The sequence below is a fragment of the Leucopleurus acutus genome (genome assembly GCF_964270905.1).
Source record: "Leucopleurus acutus genome assembly, chromosome: 8".
Lineage (NCBI taxonomy): Eukaryota > Metazoa > Chordata > Mammalia > Artiodactyla > Delphinidae > Leucopleurus > Leucopleurus acutus.
In genome coordinates this window covers 48,800,682-48,820,167 of record NC_139151.1, presented here as the reverse complement: position 1 = coordinate 48,820,167, position 19,486 = coordinate 48,800,682, and the positions used below count along the sequence as shown (strand labels likewise).

The window sequence follows — 19,486 nt, the reverse complement described above, 5'->3', positions numbered from 1 at the left end:
TTTATTGGGAACATCTCCACTCTATGGCTTCCTTTTCTATTCTCTTTTAATGAACAAAAGTTCTGAATTTTAATATAGTTCAATTTACCCATCTCTATCTTTATAGCTGTATATTTTTATTTCTTAAACAAAATAAAATACAAATTTGATTGTTAACTTATTTGGGTTTAGGTTATGTAGAGACTTTTTTAAGATAGACAGATGCACAAATTTCCACATATGACTTATTAAACCATTTATCTTTTCCCATTTATTCAAAATGCCATCTTTATCATATACTAAATTTCTCTCTGTTTCTTGTCTATTTATGATTTTTTTAGTACTTTACTTTGATGTATCTTTTCATTTTTTCATTATAGCTTCATAATATTTTAATGTCTGATAGGCTAAGACCTATCTCATTTACATTATTTTTCTGAATTTTCTTGGCTATTCTCGCTTATTAATTTTTTCCATATAAACTTTAGAATAAACTTTTCTTGCTTAAATTTTTTTTCAGTGGTAGTTTTGTTTTAAATCTTTAGTGAAAAAGTGAAAATTGACAATTTTTGATGCCACATCTTTCCTTCCAATGACATATTATAGAGTTCCCTTCTTGTATGCCCTTTAATGGTCTTTTAGTTACTTTTATATAAATCTCACTCATTTATTCTTAAGTGTTTATCATTTTTATTGCTACTATAAATGATATACTTTCTTTTATTATATATTTTAATTGGTTACTGTGTTCATATACGTGCATATATATATTCATTATGCTATTGATTTCTATATATTAATTTTATACCTAGCTACCTTTCTCAATTCTTTTATTGCTTGAAATAATTTTTGGATGACTACCTTTGGCTTAAAACTATATGATTTAAAACTATTTGATTGTGGTATGTTTAGAGGTTACTGAAGTTTTTTCATCCTGCTCATCTTGGGCAGCTCAATCAGACACTTTGCTCTGATATAGTACCCATGACTAGTTTACTCTTTTCCTTTGTACATATACTCACTTTGCTTTTCCTTTAAGTTATAGTATGGGGGTCTGGGTATTTTGTATTCTAATGACTTTCTGCACCTGAGGCAACAGCTGAGGGAATGAGTTGGGGGAGAGGTCAGTAGAGGCTGTAGTCAAGTGTGCCATTTTTCTTAGAACACCCAAATTCTGCTGTCTTTTGAGAATCTTGTTTAATGTCCTAAATCAAGATGCATCTAGTTGGGTAATTTCTCTAATTCAAGATGCAGCTACAGAGCCTTAATTTCCATTAGAGAAGATCAACACTGCTGCTTACTTTCTCCATGTTGGATTCTCCCAACAGCAAGTTCAACTACTCTGAAAAAGGTAAGACTACCAGCTCAGTGTCCTCTTTTCCAAGATTTAGTGGTATCAGTGAGAAAGAAGTCTCAGGATTTTGCCAATTACCAACACAGTTTCAGGAGGGGAATGGGAGTGGGGTAGCACCTGAGCCTTTCTAAACCTCTCTGCTACTGTTTCTTTCCTTCATCACAGTTTTTGAGTATATTGCATTGAGTTGTGCTTCATGCCTTCTTTCATCACTGTTAGCATACTTTTGTTGTTGTTCCTGATTTTCCTTATGTTTATTTTGTGAGTTATTGAAGGAGAGAATTCCTATAAGCAGATAAGATTAATCTGCTCTCATAACCTGGAAACCAGTTCTTTAGCAGCATATAGTCTGCTTGGTGGAAAACTTTGCCTATAAGCGTTATTTTTATCTTCATCTTTCTATTGGTTCAGTATTTAGTCTTTCCTTATAACTGTGGGATTCATTTCATATCTATGTGTGCTGGGCAACATGCATCCCTGCCAAATCCTGTTTCTAAGAATTCCATCTGTTTACCTTCAGGTCATCTGTAATCGACACAAATGAGGAAAGGGTGGCTAATATGAGGAACGGTTGAATTACTATTAAGAATGATATCGGGACTTCCCTGGTGGCACAGTGGTTAGGAATCTGTCTGCCAATGCAGGGTACACGGGTTCGAGCCCTGGTCCGGGAAGATCCCACATGCCATGGAGCAACTAGGCCCGTGCGCCACAACTACTGAGACTGCGCTCTACAGCCTGCGAGCCACAACTACTGAGCCCATGTGCCACAACTACTGAAGCCTGTGCGCCTAGAAGCCCATGCTCCACAAGAAGAGAAGCCACCACAATGAGAAGCCCGTGCACCGCAATGAAGAGTAACCCCCCGCTTGCCACAACTAGAGAAAGCCTGCGTGCAGCAACGAAGACCCAACACAGCCAAAAATAAATTAAAAAAAGAAAAATTAAAAAAAACCACAATGTGAATGTTCTTAATAAAAAAAAAAGAATGATATCAATAGCTCTGGATGTTAAGCTCAGTTTAACAATATTATATTTAACAGAGATAAATATCAATTTATAAATTTACATTAAAAGTCAGTTATTCTAAAATAGAGTGTAATATATCTGATGGCCAGTGATTCATATGAAGTATTTAACTGTCTATAATCTTGATATGAACCAACAAAAAGAGTCTTAAAAGCAACGTTAACACAATTTTATATTACATTAAATAATCAGAGTATGGAGTTCACATAAAGAACTCTATTCACCATGGTCTGCACTTACAAGCATATCAATGGATCTCTCTACGTAACTCCGTGTATTGTTATTTGGGTAGGATATTGCCAAACTTGAAAAAATTAATAGTATGGAAACAGTAAAATAAAGGGTCTGAAAATCACACTGTATCCAGAATGGTTAATAAACTGGGATTCCTTAGTCTAAAGGAGAGAGGCCTAAAAGGAGAATTGACAGTAGCCTACAAATGTATGAAGGGCTCTTCTATGAAGAGTTGTCATCATAGCTGGAAAGGGCAGAAATAAAACTGATGGACAATTTCAAAAACCTCCAACTTTCAGCTCAATTATAGGGAAAAAAATCCAATGACTGGGGCAGTCTCCCAAGTGAATAGCTATCACCAGTGCTAAAAAGCTATTTCTTCCCAGAGCATTAAAGTAGAAGTTGAAGTCTTGGTCAAGACTTCCTCACAAAAGCCTATATATATAATTATCAGATGGTATTTGTTATTATCTATGTATATGTACATTTCACACACTAGGCTGGGACCACTGTCTCCCTCAAGGGCACACTGGGTCTCTATCTCCAACTTTTAGTCCCACAGTCAGGAGGTAGTCAATTAATATTTTACTAAACACATGAGTGAATGTGTGTATTTTGAGAGATTAGAATATTTGATAAATAGGAATGCTTGGACATCAAAATTATCATGATTTTTAAAAACTGGTACCACAGTTTATTCAAATGAATTGATCTGTGAAGGCTAAATTTTCCCATATGATTCAACTACTCATGAATATTCAATGAATATTTTAGGTTCGTGGGAAGCAACTGTTGAACTCTTTCTTCCTAAGACTAATGTACTAGACTGAACAAACTATGTACGTCTTCATTCAGGACTGTAAGGCACTGACTCGCCTAGAAAAATGTGCCTCGTTTGTTTCCTTTGTTATTTTTACTCTTCCCTCTTCGTAACTGTTCTCTTTTTATTTATTTTTTATTATTATTTAACATCTTTATTGGAGTATAATTGCTTTACAATGGTGTGTCAGTTTCTGCTGTATAACAAAGTGAATCAGCTATACATATACATACATCCCCATATCTCCTCCGTCTTGCGTCTCCCTCCCACCCTCCCTATCCCACCCCTCTAGGTGGTCACAAAGCACCGAACTGATCTCCCTGTGCTATGTGGCTGCTTCCCACTAGCTATCTATTGTACATTTGGTAGTGTATATATGTCCATGCCACTCTCTCACTTCATCCCAGCTTACCCTTCCCCCTCCCTCAATGTCCTCAAGTCCATTCTCTACGTTTGCATCTTTATTCCTGTCCTGCCCCTAGGTTCATCAGAACCTTTTATTTTTTTTTTAGATTCCATATATATGTGTTAGCATACGGTATTTGTTTTCCTCTTTCTGACTTCACTCTGTATGACAGTCTCCAGGTCCATCCACCTCACTACAAATAACTCAATTTTGTTTTTTTTTGTGGCTGAGTAATATTCCATTGTATATATGTGCCACACCCTCTTTATCCATTCATCTGTTGATGGACACTTAGGTTGCTTCCATGTCCTGGCTATTGCAACTAGAGCTGCAATGAACATTGTGGTACATGACTCTTTTTGAATTATGGTTTTCTCAGGGTATATGGCCAGTAGTGGGATTGCTGGGTCATCTGGTAGTTCTATTTTTAGTTTTTTAAGGAACCTCTATACTGTTCTCCATAGTGGCTGTATCAATTTACATTCCCCCCAACAGTGCAAGAGGGTTCCCTTTTCTCCACACCCTCTCCAGCATTTATTGTTTAAAGATATTTTTGATGATGGCCATTCTGACTGGTATGAGGTGATACCTCATTGTAGTTTTGATTTGCATTTCTCTAATAATTAGTGATGTTGAGCATCCTTTCATGTGGTTGTTGGCAATCTGTATATCTTCTTTGGAGAAATGTCTATTTAGGTCTTCTGCCCATTTTTGGATTGGGTTGTTTGTTTTTTTGATATTGAGCTGCTTGTAAATTTTGGAGATTAATCCTTTGTCAGTTGCTTCATTTGCAAATATTTTCTCCCATTCTGAGCATTGTCTTTTCATCTGCTCTCTGTTTAGCCTTGACTGAAAATTCTCAACCTTTCCTAATATCATCTTTATTATGAAAATTTCCTACTTATAGTGGATTTTTGGTGGGATCTCATAATTGGCTAGCCCATAGCATATTCCATGTTTAAAAATTCCTAAGTTGGCTTTCTCTATGGGTATTAAAAGCGGAGATTTTTTTGTTTAATCTTTCCTATTAACTTTTCTGTAAGGGATGATGCGTCTATCTCGCTGCAATTGAATTACTCTCAGAGACAAAGTCCATGTAGTAGTACAAGACTTCTGACTGACAGGTAATGGCATTCAGAGTCATGGTCCATGAATAAAAAATACTGCAATCTTTAGTTTTATTGGATCTCAATGTTCCAGAGAAGAAGAAGAATTTAATGTACACTGGTTGATGAGCTTGGGAACCAAAATGGATTTAGTTAGGGGACCGTGATGAATTTAGCATGAAGTCAGTGCCAGCTAGCAGAAAAGGACTGCATTATTTCAGTCTAGGTGAATGACAATTTTCTAGGAAGGTACTTGAGAGAAAAGCCAAAAATCTTTATTTATTGTCACTCCTTTGATTTAGCACTTAGAATGCCTGGTTTAATAAATGTTTTTGAAATAAAATATTTCTTGAGTGAATGGAGGATTATTTTCTGCACATATTTGCTTCTTAAAAATATAAACAAGGAAGGAGAACACTTTAAAATTATTGGGCACTGAGATGTACCAGGTATCTCATTAAATGCTCACCATAACCAAGGCTACTTAATATGCCCATTTAACAGTTAGGTAAAACAAGGGTTGAAACACTTAGATGCTGTCCATCTCCTAAAATCTTTTCATGGAATTGCTTTGTTGCTGATCCTAAATTGGAAAGATTTATAGTCATAGTATTTACCACAGCAACACATTTACTTTTAAAACTTTTAAAAATAGTATACATACAAATGCATCTACATACAAAACAGAAACAGTCTCACAGACATAGAAAACAAATTTATGGTTTCCAAAGGGGAGGTGGAAGGGGGATAAATTAGGAGTATGGGATAAACAGATATCATAAAATAGACAAGCAACAAAGATTTACTGTGTAGCCCTGGGAATTATATTCAATATTGTGTAATAACCTATAATGGAATATAATCAGAAAAAAGTAACTGAATCACTTTGCTGTATACCTGAATCTAACAAAATATTATAAGTCAAGTATACTTTAATAAAAAAAATTGAAAAAAATGCTATACAAGTTAAGTATTTACCTGAGCAAATATTCACAGCTAGGTAAACAGTGTTTTCTATGTGAATTATAAAACTTTTGAATGTCAATAAACCAAACTACATCTAGTACAAGGCATTTTTTTATATCTGAAGTTTTCATGGTAAAAAATAATTTTGACTTTCAAAAAGCGATTGATCATAAATTCTGTTAAAATTCCTGAACTAGCTTTAAACAAAAAAGAAGTAAGAAAAGAAACAACGGCCAAGTGTTAACCTCAAAGGGCAAATGAGAGGTGGGGCATCGTTCCTTAATTTCCAAAATGATTTAGTAAATATAATTAGTTGTTTTTACACTCCTGTGATGTTATAATGTACAGAACAGTGGGGACGATAGTAGAAATATTTGTAGTTTGTTTCTTCATGAATAAAGCACTTGCTACAAGGCTCAGGAGAGAGGTTTTTTTTTTTTTACGGATGTCATTACAAAGACGGACTAAATATCAGCTTAGAGAAAGAGCCTCCCAACCCACAAGTACATATCATTTATCCAGAAATGATCAGAAACTAACCATGTACATATTAAAGAAATTCTACAGAAAGTGCCTGGGAACAAGGTGAACTCATCAAATATGTTGTCCTTTGTCCAATTATTAAAAAAAAAAGTATTTGTTCTTTGGGAGATCAGAGAGTGGTGATTTAGTCACAATTTATTTCCAAGAAGACTATTTCCCTGGCTTAACACGTAGTTAGGCATTTTCTTTTAGACTCTGAATATTATATTTCAGTAAAATGTTGCACTACACATGCACTCAAGCATATCCCTGTTTCCTCCAAGAGAACAATTTGGGTAATTCAAAAGGACTGAAAAAAATTTATCACTAAAAGGAAAATGTAGTATTTTGAGATCTCATGCCAAACAGCTGAATTGCTATTTGTGCTTATTAAGAATCATTGGGACCTCCCTGGTGGCACAGTGGTTAAGAATCTGCCTGCTGATGCAGGGCACACGGGTTCAATCCCTGGTCCAGGAGGATGCCACATGCTGCAGAGCAACTGAGCCCGTGCGCCACAACAACTGAGCCCGTGAGCCACAACCACTGAAGCCCGCGCGCCCAGAGCCTGTGCTCCGCAATGAGAGAAGCCACCGCAATGAGACGGCCATGCACTGCAAGGAAGAGTAGTCCCCACTTACGGCAACTAGAGAAAGCCCTGCGCACAGCAGTGAAGACCCAATGCAGCCAAAAATAAATAAATAAATAAATAATAAAACTCCCTCTGGTTTAAAAAGGAAAAGAAAAAGTGTCAAACCATTATTCAGAAAGGCCCTTCACCACAAAGAGGTCTACCTACCACACAGAACTCAGAGCCTGGGACAGGGGACTGAATAAAGAGTAAACAGTGCCTTGCATTCAGAGACACATTTATATGTGCATTGAAAAATGAATATACATTATAATTTACCCCATGGCAAGAAAGGGGAAACGTATGGCGTCCCTTGATGCAGTAAATGGTTGGATGCCAGCGATCAAAATCACTGCATAACTGTTGTGTTCAGTTTTTACCCAGTGGTCTGGTGATCCATTTGGGTATGAAGAGCTGAATTCTGGACAACTGAAAACTTTGCTAACCTAAACATTCCCAAGTTATCATGGTCAGGTGGTAGTTGTTCAACTTGTTATAGAATGCCGTCAGCAAAATTATCCATGGACAGATGGGATAAAAAGAAGAATTTCAGTGCAGGCAGTCTCTGTACTATGCTGTAAGGATGGTACACTCAATTTTCAATTAAAATCTTAGCTCATTCAAATGTTGATCGAGCACTTGTTATATACTCAATACCTGTAGCTCTAGGTCTATATACCAAAAATCAAGTTGTGAAATGGTTAATTTACCAAATGACCATCTCTGAAAACTGCCAGTTGAGTTTCTCATATCAACTCTGAGAAAGTTTACCCTGGGCACGTTAGTGTCAGAGAGAAAAAAGACCAGAACAGATGGAAGAAGAAGGACAGATGAGAGAAAAGAGTTGAGTATGCAGATATCGAGACAAGTCGTAAACTTCATTCCAGTTAGATATTTGAGAAATTGTCTGTAATATCAGAGGCATGCTAAGTTGATATTTAACCAGGCTGGACAATAAATCTGTTATGTAGGCTATTAAGAAAAAATAAAATAAAAATCCTCAATAATCTAGAAGTTGGTTTTTGATTACTTGGCCTGTTAAGCAAAGTGCTAGATGCTTCAAATACTGTTTATCCCAATCTTTTGAATGGATAGTTTCTGTAAGGGGTCCATGCAAGGGTTTGCCTCATAAGGAACTCCTCTTGGCAGTAAAATCATTCAGCTTCCATCTTGGCCCTTGCTGATGAGTGATGAGCTGATGAGCTGATGAGTGATGAGCATGATCTGTCTTGGACTCTACTCCATCTCTCCACCCCAATTCCTCCCACTTGCGACACAGAGTTTGGTTGCAGACTAAACCTAGGGCTTGTACTTCCCTTTTAAGTGTTCATTAAATGCTTCAAATTTAGCACAGGCCAGGGTAGAGATCATAAACTCAGTGTCTTAAGTGTTAGACTTTGCAGCTTGTTTATCTCCTTAATTTGGGCTGTTGATATCTATCTTTTCTATGTGCTAAGGTTACTTGGATGGTCCGGTAACAAGAAAATGAACAGAAGAGGAAGAAATGAAGTATTTTAGAAGCTCTTAGAAGTGAAAGGCTGCTTCTGATTGGATTGATTAGTAATAGCTTTGTGGAGGAGATAGAATTGAACTGGCTTGGCTCTTGGGGATGGATATGATGCCAAAAGGTAGTGATCACAGTGGTAAGGAAACGCATTCCAAAGGTGGGAACAGGACAAACAAAGGCTTAGAGGCAGGAAAGTATGGCATGTGTTTAAGAAATTGTGCATAGTCCAGCTTACCTGGATAAGAAGACAGATGAATGAGAGAAGAGAGAAGAAAAGGCTGAAACCAAATTTTGTTGCTGGAGAGGGAGATCATAGAGGGTGTGAAATACAGTAACAAGAAATTTAGATTTTTACCTAGCACCAGGGAAGAACCACTAGAGACTTTTGAGCAGGGCAGAACAATTAACAGAGCTGCGATTTTTGGAAGATTGATCTAGAGGTGTGTGGGAATGGAAGGGAGGGATTGGCAATGGATTCTATTACAGTAGATCAGACAAGACATAATGAAGATATGAACACCATAGTAATGGCGGTGGAGATTTTAAAGAGAAGACTAGTTATGTTGGAGGTAGTTTCCGAAGGACATGATGCCTGATTTAATAAAGGTGGCAAAGAAGAATCAAAAGAAAAGGACTTTGAACTTTTTAATTTGGATGAGTGGGACAATCTTTAACATAAATGGAGAGGACAGAAGGAAGAGCAGATTGTACTGGTGGAGGACAGGCGGTGGACGCTGACCCTGAGGAGACATCATGAGGTCAGTTTTCAACATGCTTGGAGATACTTCTGCACATGGAGGCTACTGAAATCTATGCCCAAACTAGGAAAGCTAAGGAAAAATACAAACAGACATATATGCACATTTTCATAAAACACAGATTCATATATCACATCATAACTCAGACCTGTTAGAAACAAATTTATATAGAGCTAGAGAGGACAACACAGCTGAACATACTATATATGTGCACATACAGATGCCAGCACCAATATATTAAAAATATATGTGTGTGTGTATATACATGCAGAAATCTGAGTCAATGCATGAAAATATATATTGGCTTCCTCTGAAATTGCTTAATAGTAAAAACTTTTAATTAACTTTCGAGTCTTTAATCCAAGAAATATTAATACTTACTAAAGGACTAGATTGTGTAAAATACTATGGGAAGCACTTTAAAGCACCAGAATGAGTATGTGCTTTGCTGCTTTTCTTTATTCAACTTTTAGTCAATTATGATAATAAAAAGAGTAAAAATAATTAAATACATATTGAGAATTTACAATTAGTATCCTGAAAATAACCTTATGAATTAGATACTCAAATTACATCTATTTTGCAAACAAGGAAGGTGAGGCACAACGAGGTTAAGACACTTACTCTAGTTTTCATACCTACTTAGAGAGACGTCCAGGAACTTCATCACTACATATGTGGCTTCTCTAGCGGTTGAACTATACACATTATAAATGGCCATTAGTGTAGTGACTTTTACAGTCAGTGTGTTTTATAGTTATTTTTACTTCTTGTGCAAAGCTGAGAGCATTCTTCACTGCATTTGCAGTTCCCACTGTTACAGACTTTTATAACTGCAAAAATGTATATAACTATGAAGAAATTAAAACTGAAGATGTTTAAAAACATTTTCAAAAATAATGTAGAATTGGTGAAATTTTTTGCTAGACAAAATTTACCACTCTTTCAGTTTTTATTAAAAAATAAGGTGGTTAGGGCTTCCCTGGTGGCGCAGTGGTTGAGGGTCCGCCTGCCGACGCAGGGGACACGGGTTCGTGCCCCGGTTCGGGAAGATTCCACATGCCGTGGAGCGGCTAGGCCCGTGAGCCATGGCCACTGAGCCTGCGTGTCCAGAGCCTGTGCTCCACAATGGGAGAGGCCCGCGTACTGCAAAAATAAATAAATAAATAAAGTAAAATAAAAAATAAGGTGGTTAAATAAAGTCTACCTTTGGATTTAACAGTGTTATGGCCTTAATATTTCCGTTCTAGAACCTGGCCTTCAACTAGCTATATTATCTGTAAGCAGCAAGAACATCTTAGAAGGCATCGCATTTCTTATATAGGTTTAGGCTTCTTTGGCTTAGGCCACAGAAACCAACAGTCTACAAGTGTTTACTTATCTAGTTCCTGAGAAATTATGACTTCGAGTGTCCTTGGGAAAGTCACTGGAAAGACTTTTATTATAAACCTATTTCCTGGGAAACCACATGCACACTTCAGATTCTCTTCCTCGCATATTTTTGGTTGTTTGGCAAGTCTAAATGGATTTGCCTAATCACAACTTCCTATACATGATTAGCCATTTTTCCTCAACTGACTGCCTGCACACAGACACCCCAGCTGCTTGCAATGACCAAATCTGTAACCGTGAGGTTAGGGAAATTTTTATATATTGTTAAGAAGAGACATTTTAAATCAGTAGTGCATATTACCCAAATATCCCTTACTGAAATACATGGCTATAAACCATTAGCCAGATGATTGTAATTGAATATTGGGAAGGCTAGTACTGCTATACAGACGAATCACATACATCAAAGATCATCTCAGAATTCGTGATTTGTACAATAGGTGGAATAAACATAAGGGTGTAAATTGGAGAACTGTAAATTTAATTCTACCACAAATGATTTTTTCAAGGAATCCCTTAACATTGCATCTATATAACAAAAAGGAATAACACTGTTTACCTTCTGTCCCATGTAAAAACAAATAAACAAAACCAAAAATAATCCCCAAACAAAAATGGCCTGGGGCATTAAGAATGTCTGTCAAATAGATCTACTAAATGTTTATAACTGTTCAAAATAGCTAAAGTAGCCATATTCATGATTTTTATATTAAAGACTATTGGTAAAAGTGAGAAAGTCAATCATTCAGGTATTTCCCCAACTCCAGATATTTGATAAAAAAATGCGAAAAATTCAGAGTATTAACAGGGTTTTCAGACAGATGTTTTCCACTTCTGCCTCCTTTTCAGAATCTGCACAGTCTTCTCAACATGGCCAGTAGAGTCCCCATACGGGTTCCTCCACAGCCTTCCACATCTCACAAATGGCACCCCAATCCATTAGATTGCTCTGTTAGAAGGACCAATTAGAGTATGTCCAAGGGCCTCAACCTTGGACATACCCCACATCTAGATTACCAATAAGTGGCATCACTTACATCTTCACCATCCATTTTTCTCTACCTTCTCCAAGTGTCCCCTAACTGATCTCTGTTCCCACTCTTGCCCCCCTTCAATGCATTTTCTTTACAGCAGCTGAGTGATCTTCTAAAAACAACAAATTTGACCATATCACATGCTGAACATGTTTCAAGAACTTCCCATTGCATTTGAAATAAAATAACAAATCTGTAAATACGGTCAACGAAGCTGTACATGATCTGGCCCCTGCTCACCTTGACAATATCATTTCGTGTCATTCACTATCTTGTCATTAAACTTCAATCACAACTGACTTCTTTCAGTTCCTGGAAGGTACGAAGATCTTTCCTACACTGGGGCCTTCATACACACATGCTTTTCACTTCTGTCTGGATGCTCTCCTCCACCCTTTGTCCAGCTAACTTCTAATTTTATTTGTATTTCAAAGTTTAGCTTAAGTGGCACTTCCTCAGGGAAGTCTTCTTTGACCCGCTATTTAATTCGTGCCTCCTTAATCATTTATGCTCATTCATAGCATGGTTCCCAATTTAGATTATAGGTGTTTTCTACATCAGACCATAATCTTCTTGAGCGAGAATTCTCTCTGTTTTCTTTGTGAATCCTCATTGTCTGGGTCTGTGTCAAGTCCACAATAAATACTTCATAAATATTTGCTGAATCACTGAAGAACTAAATTAATGACCACATTCAGTTAGCTCTGTATTATGTACTCATAATTGAGGCTAGTTAGCCCAGTTGGCGAGAGTGTTGATATTTACTATTGAGAATGCCCACATGCTCAGTGAAGGGAAGATGAGGGTCTGAAAGCACATATTAAATTTTAAATTCTCTGGAGCATTTTGGATCTCCTGATTAAGATGAATCACATCTTCCTCTTTGTTCAATTGGAATCATGGCTCAGGGTCAACCACAGAGCTGATTTCATTCTGTCTAGCATTAAAGTGAGTTGGCTTTATGTCTCTCTCTCCCATTAGAACTTTCCGATTCTCCCATTAGAAGCACATCTGATTCATCTTCATTGTCTCCACTGCATAACAGTTTCCATGGCATGAGTTAAACATTGACAGAAATTAAAAAATATATATATCATCATTCAAAAATAAAGAATAAAGGTGCCAAGGGAGGTTAAGACTGCAAGGTATCATCAGATTTAGCGTAGAATCCAATTTACTCTGATTCAGCACGTCCTGCATTCAAGGCACAGGGAAAGGCATCAAGGATTTAAACAATGACTAAAACAGTTTCTTTCTCTGTAAATCAGTAAGCTCTATATAGAGAAACAAATCCCCATCAGTGATCTTTGTATGGTGACAGTACAAAAAAGTATGACTGACTCAACATAAACCCAACAGGACCAACAGGCCCACAGCCCTCTACAGGAATTTGGCAGGAGCCTGCTTTCAGGGATGTAAAATTAGCTCTACCAGTTTCCTGGTTCTCCTTTCCCCAGTAGAAAAAGCCCATCACCCATCAGCTCGGTGCTTTGTGACCACCTAGAAGGGTGGTATAGGGAGGGTGGGAGGGAGGGAGACGCAAGAGGGAAGAGATATGGGAACATATGCGTATGTATAACTGACTCACTTTGTTACAAAGCAGAAACTAGCACACCATTGTAAAGCAATTATACTCCAATAAAGATGTTAAAAAATAAATAAATAAATAAACCAAAAGAAAAGCCCGTCACCCATATGCTGCATACTTTCATTGGGTTATTGTCTGGGTATTCCTGGTCGACTAATGCTCACCGGTCCCCACGTCTCACTCTCTTTGTCCCAGGGAAATTCCTGCCCCACTCCTGGCTCCAAGGAGAATATAATTCAGACAGAAGTAAACCAGCTAGGGCCCTAATACCAAAGACAGAGATCCCCCGAAAATGTGTTCCTGATAAAATTAAGGAGTTTTGGCTATCGATTCCCCAGAACCTTTAAGTGCTCTGCTGAGCAGCTGGAGGTCATCGAGTGACTCAGCACTGATCACCTCCTAATGGATGGTAATGCTTTGCTGAGTGCTTTCAACTAGTACGTGCCTTAAGGCTGTGCTGAATAATTACTGTTAATTGAATTGTAGAAATATCTACGTTATTTATATATAGTATATCTTTCTAATCAAAGTAGTGGGATGCTCATTTGGTTTAACTTTAAAGCACATGGCAAATATGATTTTAGTACATGTGTAGGATAGAAGGTCTTTTCTTTCATATCACCAGACATTGTGGTAGGGAAATGCTTTACTTCTTTTCTTCCCGCCTACCTCCCCCAGAATTAATTATGTGATTTTAATGCATTTGAATTTAACTCACAAGGGATCCTTGATGACTTTATTAGGTTACCAAACAACTGTAGCAAAGGCTCAAAGTATATGGAGCAAACTACAAATAACATGTATATACTATATAGTTAATACTTGTTGTCAATTTGTGCCAGCCATTATTCTAAGCACCTTATGTATATTGACTCGTCTGATCCTCACAAGATTTCTAGGGGCAAGTGCTATTATTACCTGCATTTTCTAGATAAGAAAATTAAGGCTCAGAGAGGTTAAGCAATTTGCCCAAGGTCAAACAGCTAGTGAGCTGCAGAGCTAGGATTCCAACTTAGGCACTTTGGCTCTGGAGTCTGCACTCAACCAGAAAGCTTTTCTGCTCACCACTTGCCAGCTATTAGTTAAATGTTTAATTCTCATAAGCCCAATGGGATGCTACCATTATGATCCCCATTTAATAAGGGGGTTGGTCTAACCAACGTCACTCTGCTAGTAAGTGGCTGAACCAGGCTTTTAAACTCAGTCTTGCCTGAGTCTTGGGTCTGAGATCTTAAATACCACCCACCACTACCTTGCAGAGAAGGTGGTGTGCTTATTTGTAAATCACATATAGTATTAGAGATTACATAGATTTTTAAGGGAAAGAGAAATAATTTACTAAAAGAGTATAGTGACTCTGTATTCAAAATCTTTTAAAATACTCAAGCCAATTATTTGATTTTTCTAAAACATTTGAAATACTGTTAATATTAACTGTCATCAGTCTGAAGAGCAGAGCTCAAAGGACTATTCTTAAAAATTAATATAATGATTCATCTTACTGTTTATGTGATTCCCCAGGGTAACTGCAATTACCTCAAGAGATTTGTGAACATTTCAGAAAAATAAATTTTAACTTATTTTGACTCTTGCAAGTATAAAATGCTATGTAGTACTTGAATACAACAGATAAGAGTATTATAAAATCAAAACGAATCACAAGTGTCATAAAAATATAATAATTGTTATTTCAGGATAGGCTATTTCAATTATTATTTTTCACATTACTATTTTACTAAAGGAGGGAGGTTACCATTTACATTTGAAAAGTTAGACAGTATTAACGTGCCGGCTAAGTCATGATGATCCGGTAAGATTAAAAATTTATAGAAAAATGTAGATGGTTGTTGTTGTTATTGTTTATAAGAAAATTTCCTCAGAAATCTATCCTTTCCTTCTCTGAGTTCATATTTACAGTAGTGGTTTCTTTTACTCTACGTAAAAACCTACCATTATCATAGGATTTCAAAACTCATGGTAAGCGCTGAATACCAGACAATAAAAGAATGGACTACATAGATGGGTTATGGCATAATCTTTAGCCAAATAGGTTGTCACTGGTGTTCTATTGTGAGTTATTTATGTGTCTATTACCTTTAGGCCCTTTGAACAGCTTGATTTCCACAACAGTCTCCAAAATGGGTCGTCTTCTACGCACGTACAGCCGAACGATAGACCCTGCTTCTTTGAGCGCTTCCACTGCTTTACTGTGGGAAACCTCTGACACATCCACCTCGTTCACCCGTAAGATACAATCATTGACCCTGAAAGAAAGGAAAAGAGGCAAAGGTCAGGAGTGGCTAAGAGAATTTCTGAAAGAATCTTATGAGTATCTAACCTCAAGATGTGGGGAGGCAAAAGGTATAGGCAATTTAAAAATATTTATACTTGGAAGAAATACTTCAAATGAAGGAAATCGAGAAAACCTTGAACTCCTCAGCCTTCACAGTTTTCCCAACATTGACCACCCTACTGGTCAGGTCCCATACTGAACTCCAGTCCACTCTGACTGGGACTGCATCACATAGGGGGCAGTTAGAAGGACACATATTTTAAGGTCTCTGTCAGTCACATCAACATTTTGATTGGTTTTAATTGCCTTGACTGAGGGTTACAATTTGAGTGGTTCTCAGAACTTACTCCCACAGACTATATAGACATAGCAAATGTAACTTTATAAATTAGTTTTTCTTGAATTTTTAATTTACTAGCTATAAAAGTAATATATAATCATTTTAGAAAATCTGAAAAATATAACACGCAGAAAGAAAAAAATATATACATGATTCAATCATCTGAAATAATGTTAGCTTTCTGGCAAATTATCTTCCAGTGTTTTTTTTTTTCCCCTCAAATTCATTTCACGATATTATAGGGATTAAAGTCCAGATCTCACAAAATTCAAATAAAATCTCAATCCTTGCCCTAGGTACTTTCTTTCAAAACTAAGAATTATGACACGGCCTACATTAGACTTTTCCTTTTTGCCTTTTTTTTCATGGGAAGGAACAAGCTGACTTTTCCATTAAGCTTTCTAGATACTTTATAGTTCACAGTGGCCATGAACTGTAAATCTCTTTTATATTCACAATAATAATTAGTGAGAATATTAATAATGGTTAAGGGTGTCAGACTTGAGATTAGAAGGAGTTCTTCCCCTCACTCCACAGATCCATTCTCGTGTTCCCCATCCCAGTTCGCTGTGTTGCTCGGAGTAAGAAATAAGGGGCTACCCCTGCTTCACCCCTCCTCCCACCACCCATTCGGCTCCACCTGCAAAGTATATCTACAGTCCATCCAGGTTCCTCATCTCCAGTGCTACCCTGTTGGCTGAAGTCAACATCATCTCTCACCTGAACTACTTCCACAGCCTCCTACCTAGTCTCTCCGATCCTCTCTTGTCACCTTCCAACTCATTCTCCACAATGCCCAGGATAAAGTGGACATGCTTGGTTGCTTAACCCCCTTCCATTCCATTCCCCACTTCCTTCTTCCAAACAGTGCCTGATTTTGTTCAGATGATCTATTCTTCAGCAAATTTTTGTTAAATGAACGAAAGAGCAAGTCTAAGTTCAATTATTGGGCCCTCTATTTCCTAAGTTTGTAAACACTGATAATTTTTTTTAACTTCTCTAAGCCTCCACAGTCTCATCTATAAAATAGATATAATAGTAATGCCTACGATAAAGACTTTGGGGAAGATTAAATGTGGTAATGTACATATAAGTCCTTAGCACAGACCCCAGTATGTAATAAGCACCTAATAAATGGTTGTTATTGGTAGCAGTGCACAATTTGTTGATTTGCAATATTCTTAACTATTGGATTCCTTCCATAGTCTTGTGGAATAGGATCTATTACCCATACTACACAGATAAGAGTTGTTCCAAGTGGTTAAGTTCTTTGTCTAAAGCTGTCAGCAATTTGATTAGAGATTGGATATGATCCTAGGTCTTATTTCAAAATTTGTTCTTTCCTCTTAGGACACATACATCTAATGTGATGAATAGTTTCATGGATGTTGTGCGCATCAATTTAAAATTATAACACGGTAGTGGAAATATATAAAAAGTATGGGAAGAATTTTCCTATCTTTTTTGTTCATAACTTTTCTATACGTATTTGCGGAACTGAGTGATAGGAACTCTTGGCTCAATGAGAACCCTGATTAGCTTCAAATTCTTGAGCTAGAACAATTTCACTTACTAAGATTCAGTGGTGTCATTTCATCATAACAGATGCTATGGCTTTAATAGGTTTATACAGACATTTCCTCTCTGACTGACTAAAAAAAATCATGGAAAACTACCAATTAAAATAGTTTTGAGAATGTAGGCATCACGGGTGCCAGCCGCCCTGCAGCAGCTGGTCCTTTGAGAGTGGGTAATTTTGTCATCTCATGATAATGCAAAAACATAATGTTTACCATCACCCTATGCTCAGCATACTAATCATATATTAAAACACTGCTTTCCATAGAAGGGAGTGGCTGACATTAAAGAGAAAATTCTGGATGCTCTATCTATTCAAACTCTACTAAATTTTTTCCTTTTGTATACACTGGAATCCTTAATTGTCAAATGCTGGGGTGAGGAAATCACAGCCTAAATCAGATGTTTTTTTCTGAACATGTGGACAAAGTAGGCAGCTTTAGTGCACTAAAAAAACCCCACCGGACTAGCAGTCAGGAGGTTTGGATTTGAGTCCCAGCTGTGTATCAGCTGTGCGACCATGGTCGAGTCACTTCATCTTTTTGAACTTCAGTTTCCCATGAAAAGAGAGTAAGCATGCCTAGAGTTAATGACAGGAGTAACCAGACAGATAAATATACGGAGGTATGCGTAAACTGTAACGTACCGTATATGAGAGAGTTGCAGCTATTGATAGGTGAATCAAAGATGCTGTGCTCAGAATTTGTTGAAAGGTAAATAGGATGGAAATTGAAATTTCTAAAGGGTCTACTATGTGCCAGATATCATTTTGGTGACTTCATTTATTTGCTCGTGTTTAAATCAAACCATTTATAAGACACAGATTCTTATTTTACAGACAATGAAATTTTACTGACAAGGTCACAGTGTTGGTGAGGGCAGCAAAACGATTCCAATCTAGTTTTGTCCTTTCGTGGAGCCTATGCCGATACAAAGTTACTCAGAGTTGATTGTTTAAAATAAAAAAAAAAGGGAATGTGAGGAGAGAAGTTTATATTCAAATTCTTAAAACAGAAAAGAAAGGATATCAAGCCAAACTAGGGAACTCAACTTTCCTTCCTCCCAATCACTTGAAATAGCATTTGGCGAGAGGGTCATGGCTAGTTAGAATTAATTTGCTTTTCCTACTAGTAGATAATCTCCATGAGTAAAGGCAGCACTGGAATTCATTCTGAAACATATAAATATACCACTAGCTTCAAACTCAAATAACACTGTGTCAGTGAAAAGTGAAGTCTTTATCGTATTTCTGAGACATTGTATTAGAAAGCCATTTACATACAAACTTTCTCCCTACTGTACCCACATAATTAAGTTGATGGTTTCACTCTTTCAGGGCTTGCTGTTTTGGATATAAGTCTACAATATCCTTTTTGTGGACCAGTATTGTCCATGAAATTAAAAGGTTAATTTTAATCTTCCTAGTCTCAGTTCCTTTGGACATTTTGGTACATTTCCTTGCAGAAAATATCTTTGAAACAAAAAGTACATTTCATCACTAACATGTCCACAGAATCACATCTAAAATTTGCACTAAGCAGGGAATTCCCTGGCTGTCCAGTGGTTAGGACTCAGCGCGTTCACTGCTGAAGGCACGGGTTCAACACCTGGTCAGGGAATGAAGATTCTGCAAGCCGTGTGATGCGGCCAAAAGAAAAAATTTGCACTAAACAAATATTCTGGAATATGATACAGTATCACTGAAAAGTCAACTAATACTTAAAAATTATTTGTTCTACTCTGAAGATATCTAAAATAACATGTAATGTCTACTCTCATTCATAGGTATTAAAGTATGTTCTATTGTAAAACAAGATTTGTGATTTTATACATTTGTAAGGATGTTAATTCATTAAAAATAATCACTAAATGCTTGTATTAATTTTTTTAAAAAAACCTGTTTATTATGTCTTAAAAAATAGTGGGAGGAAAGATAAAGTTTCAGCTCT

At 36.9% G+C, this 19,486-nt stretch overlaps 1 protein-coding gene across 8 annotated transcripts in view; it reads right to left on the bottom strand.

Moving 5' to 3' along the window:
• The window catches only part of DLG2 (discs large MAGUK scaffold protein 2), an 812,656-nt gene that overhangs the window by 572,073 nt on the left and 221,097 nt on the right, over window positions 1-19,486 (bottom strand). For all 8 annotated transcript variants that reach the window (XR_014326386.1, XM_082844899.1, XM_082844903.1 and 5 more), the window contains one exon: window positions 15,421-15,590. Coding sequence is in view for 6 of the 8 variants with exons in the window: in XM_082844899.1 (XP_082701025.1) it covers window positions 15,421-15,590 (170 nt within the window). In the remaining 2 variants the exon portion in view is untranslated. The remainder of the gene's footprint in view (window positions 1-15,420; window positions 15,591-19,486) is intronic.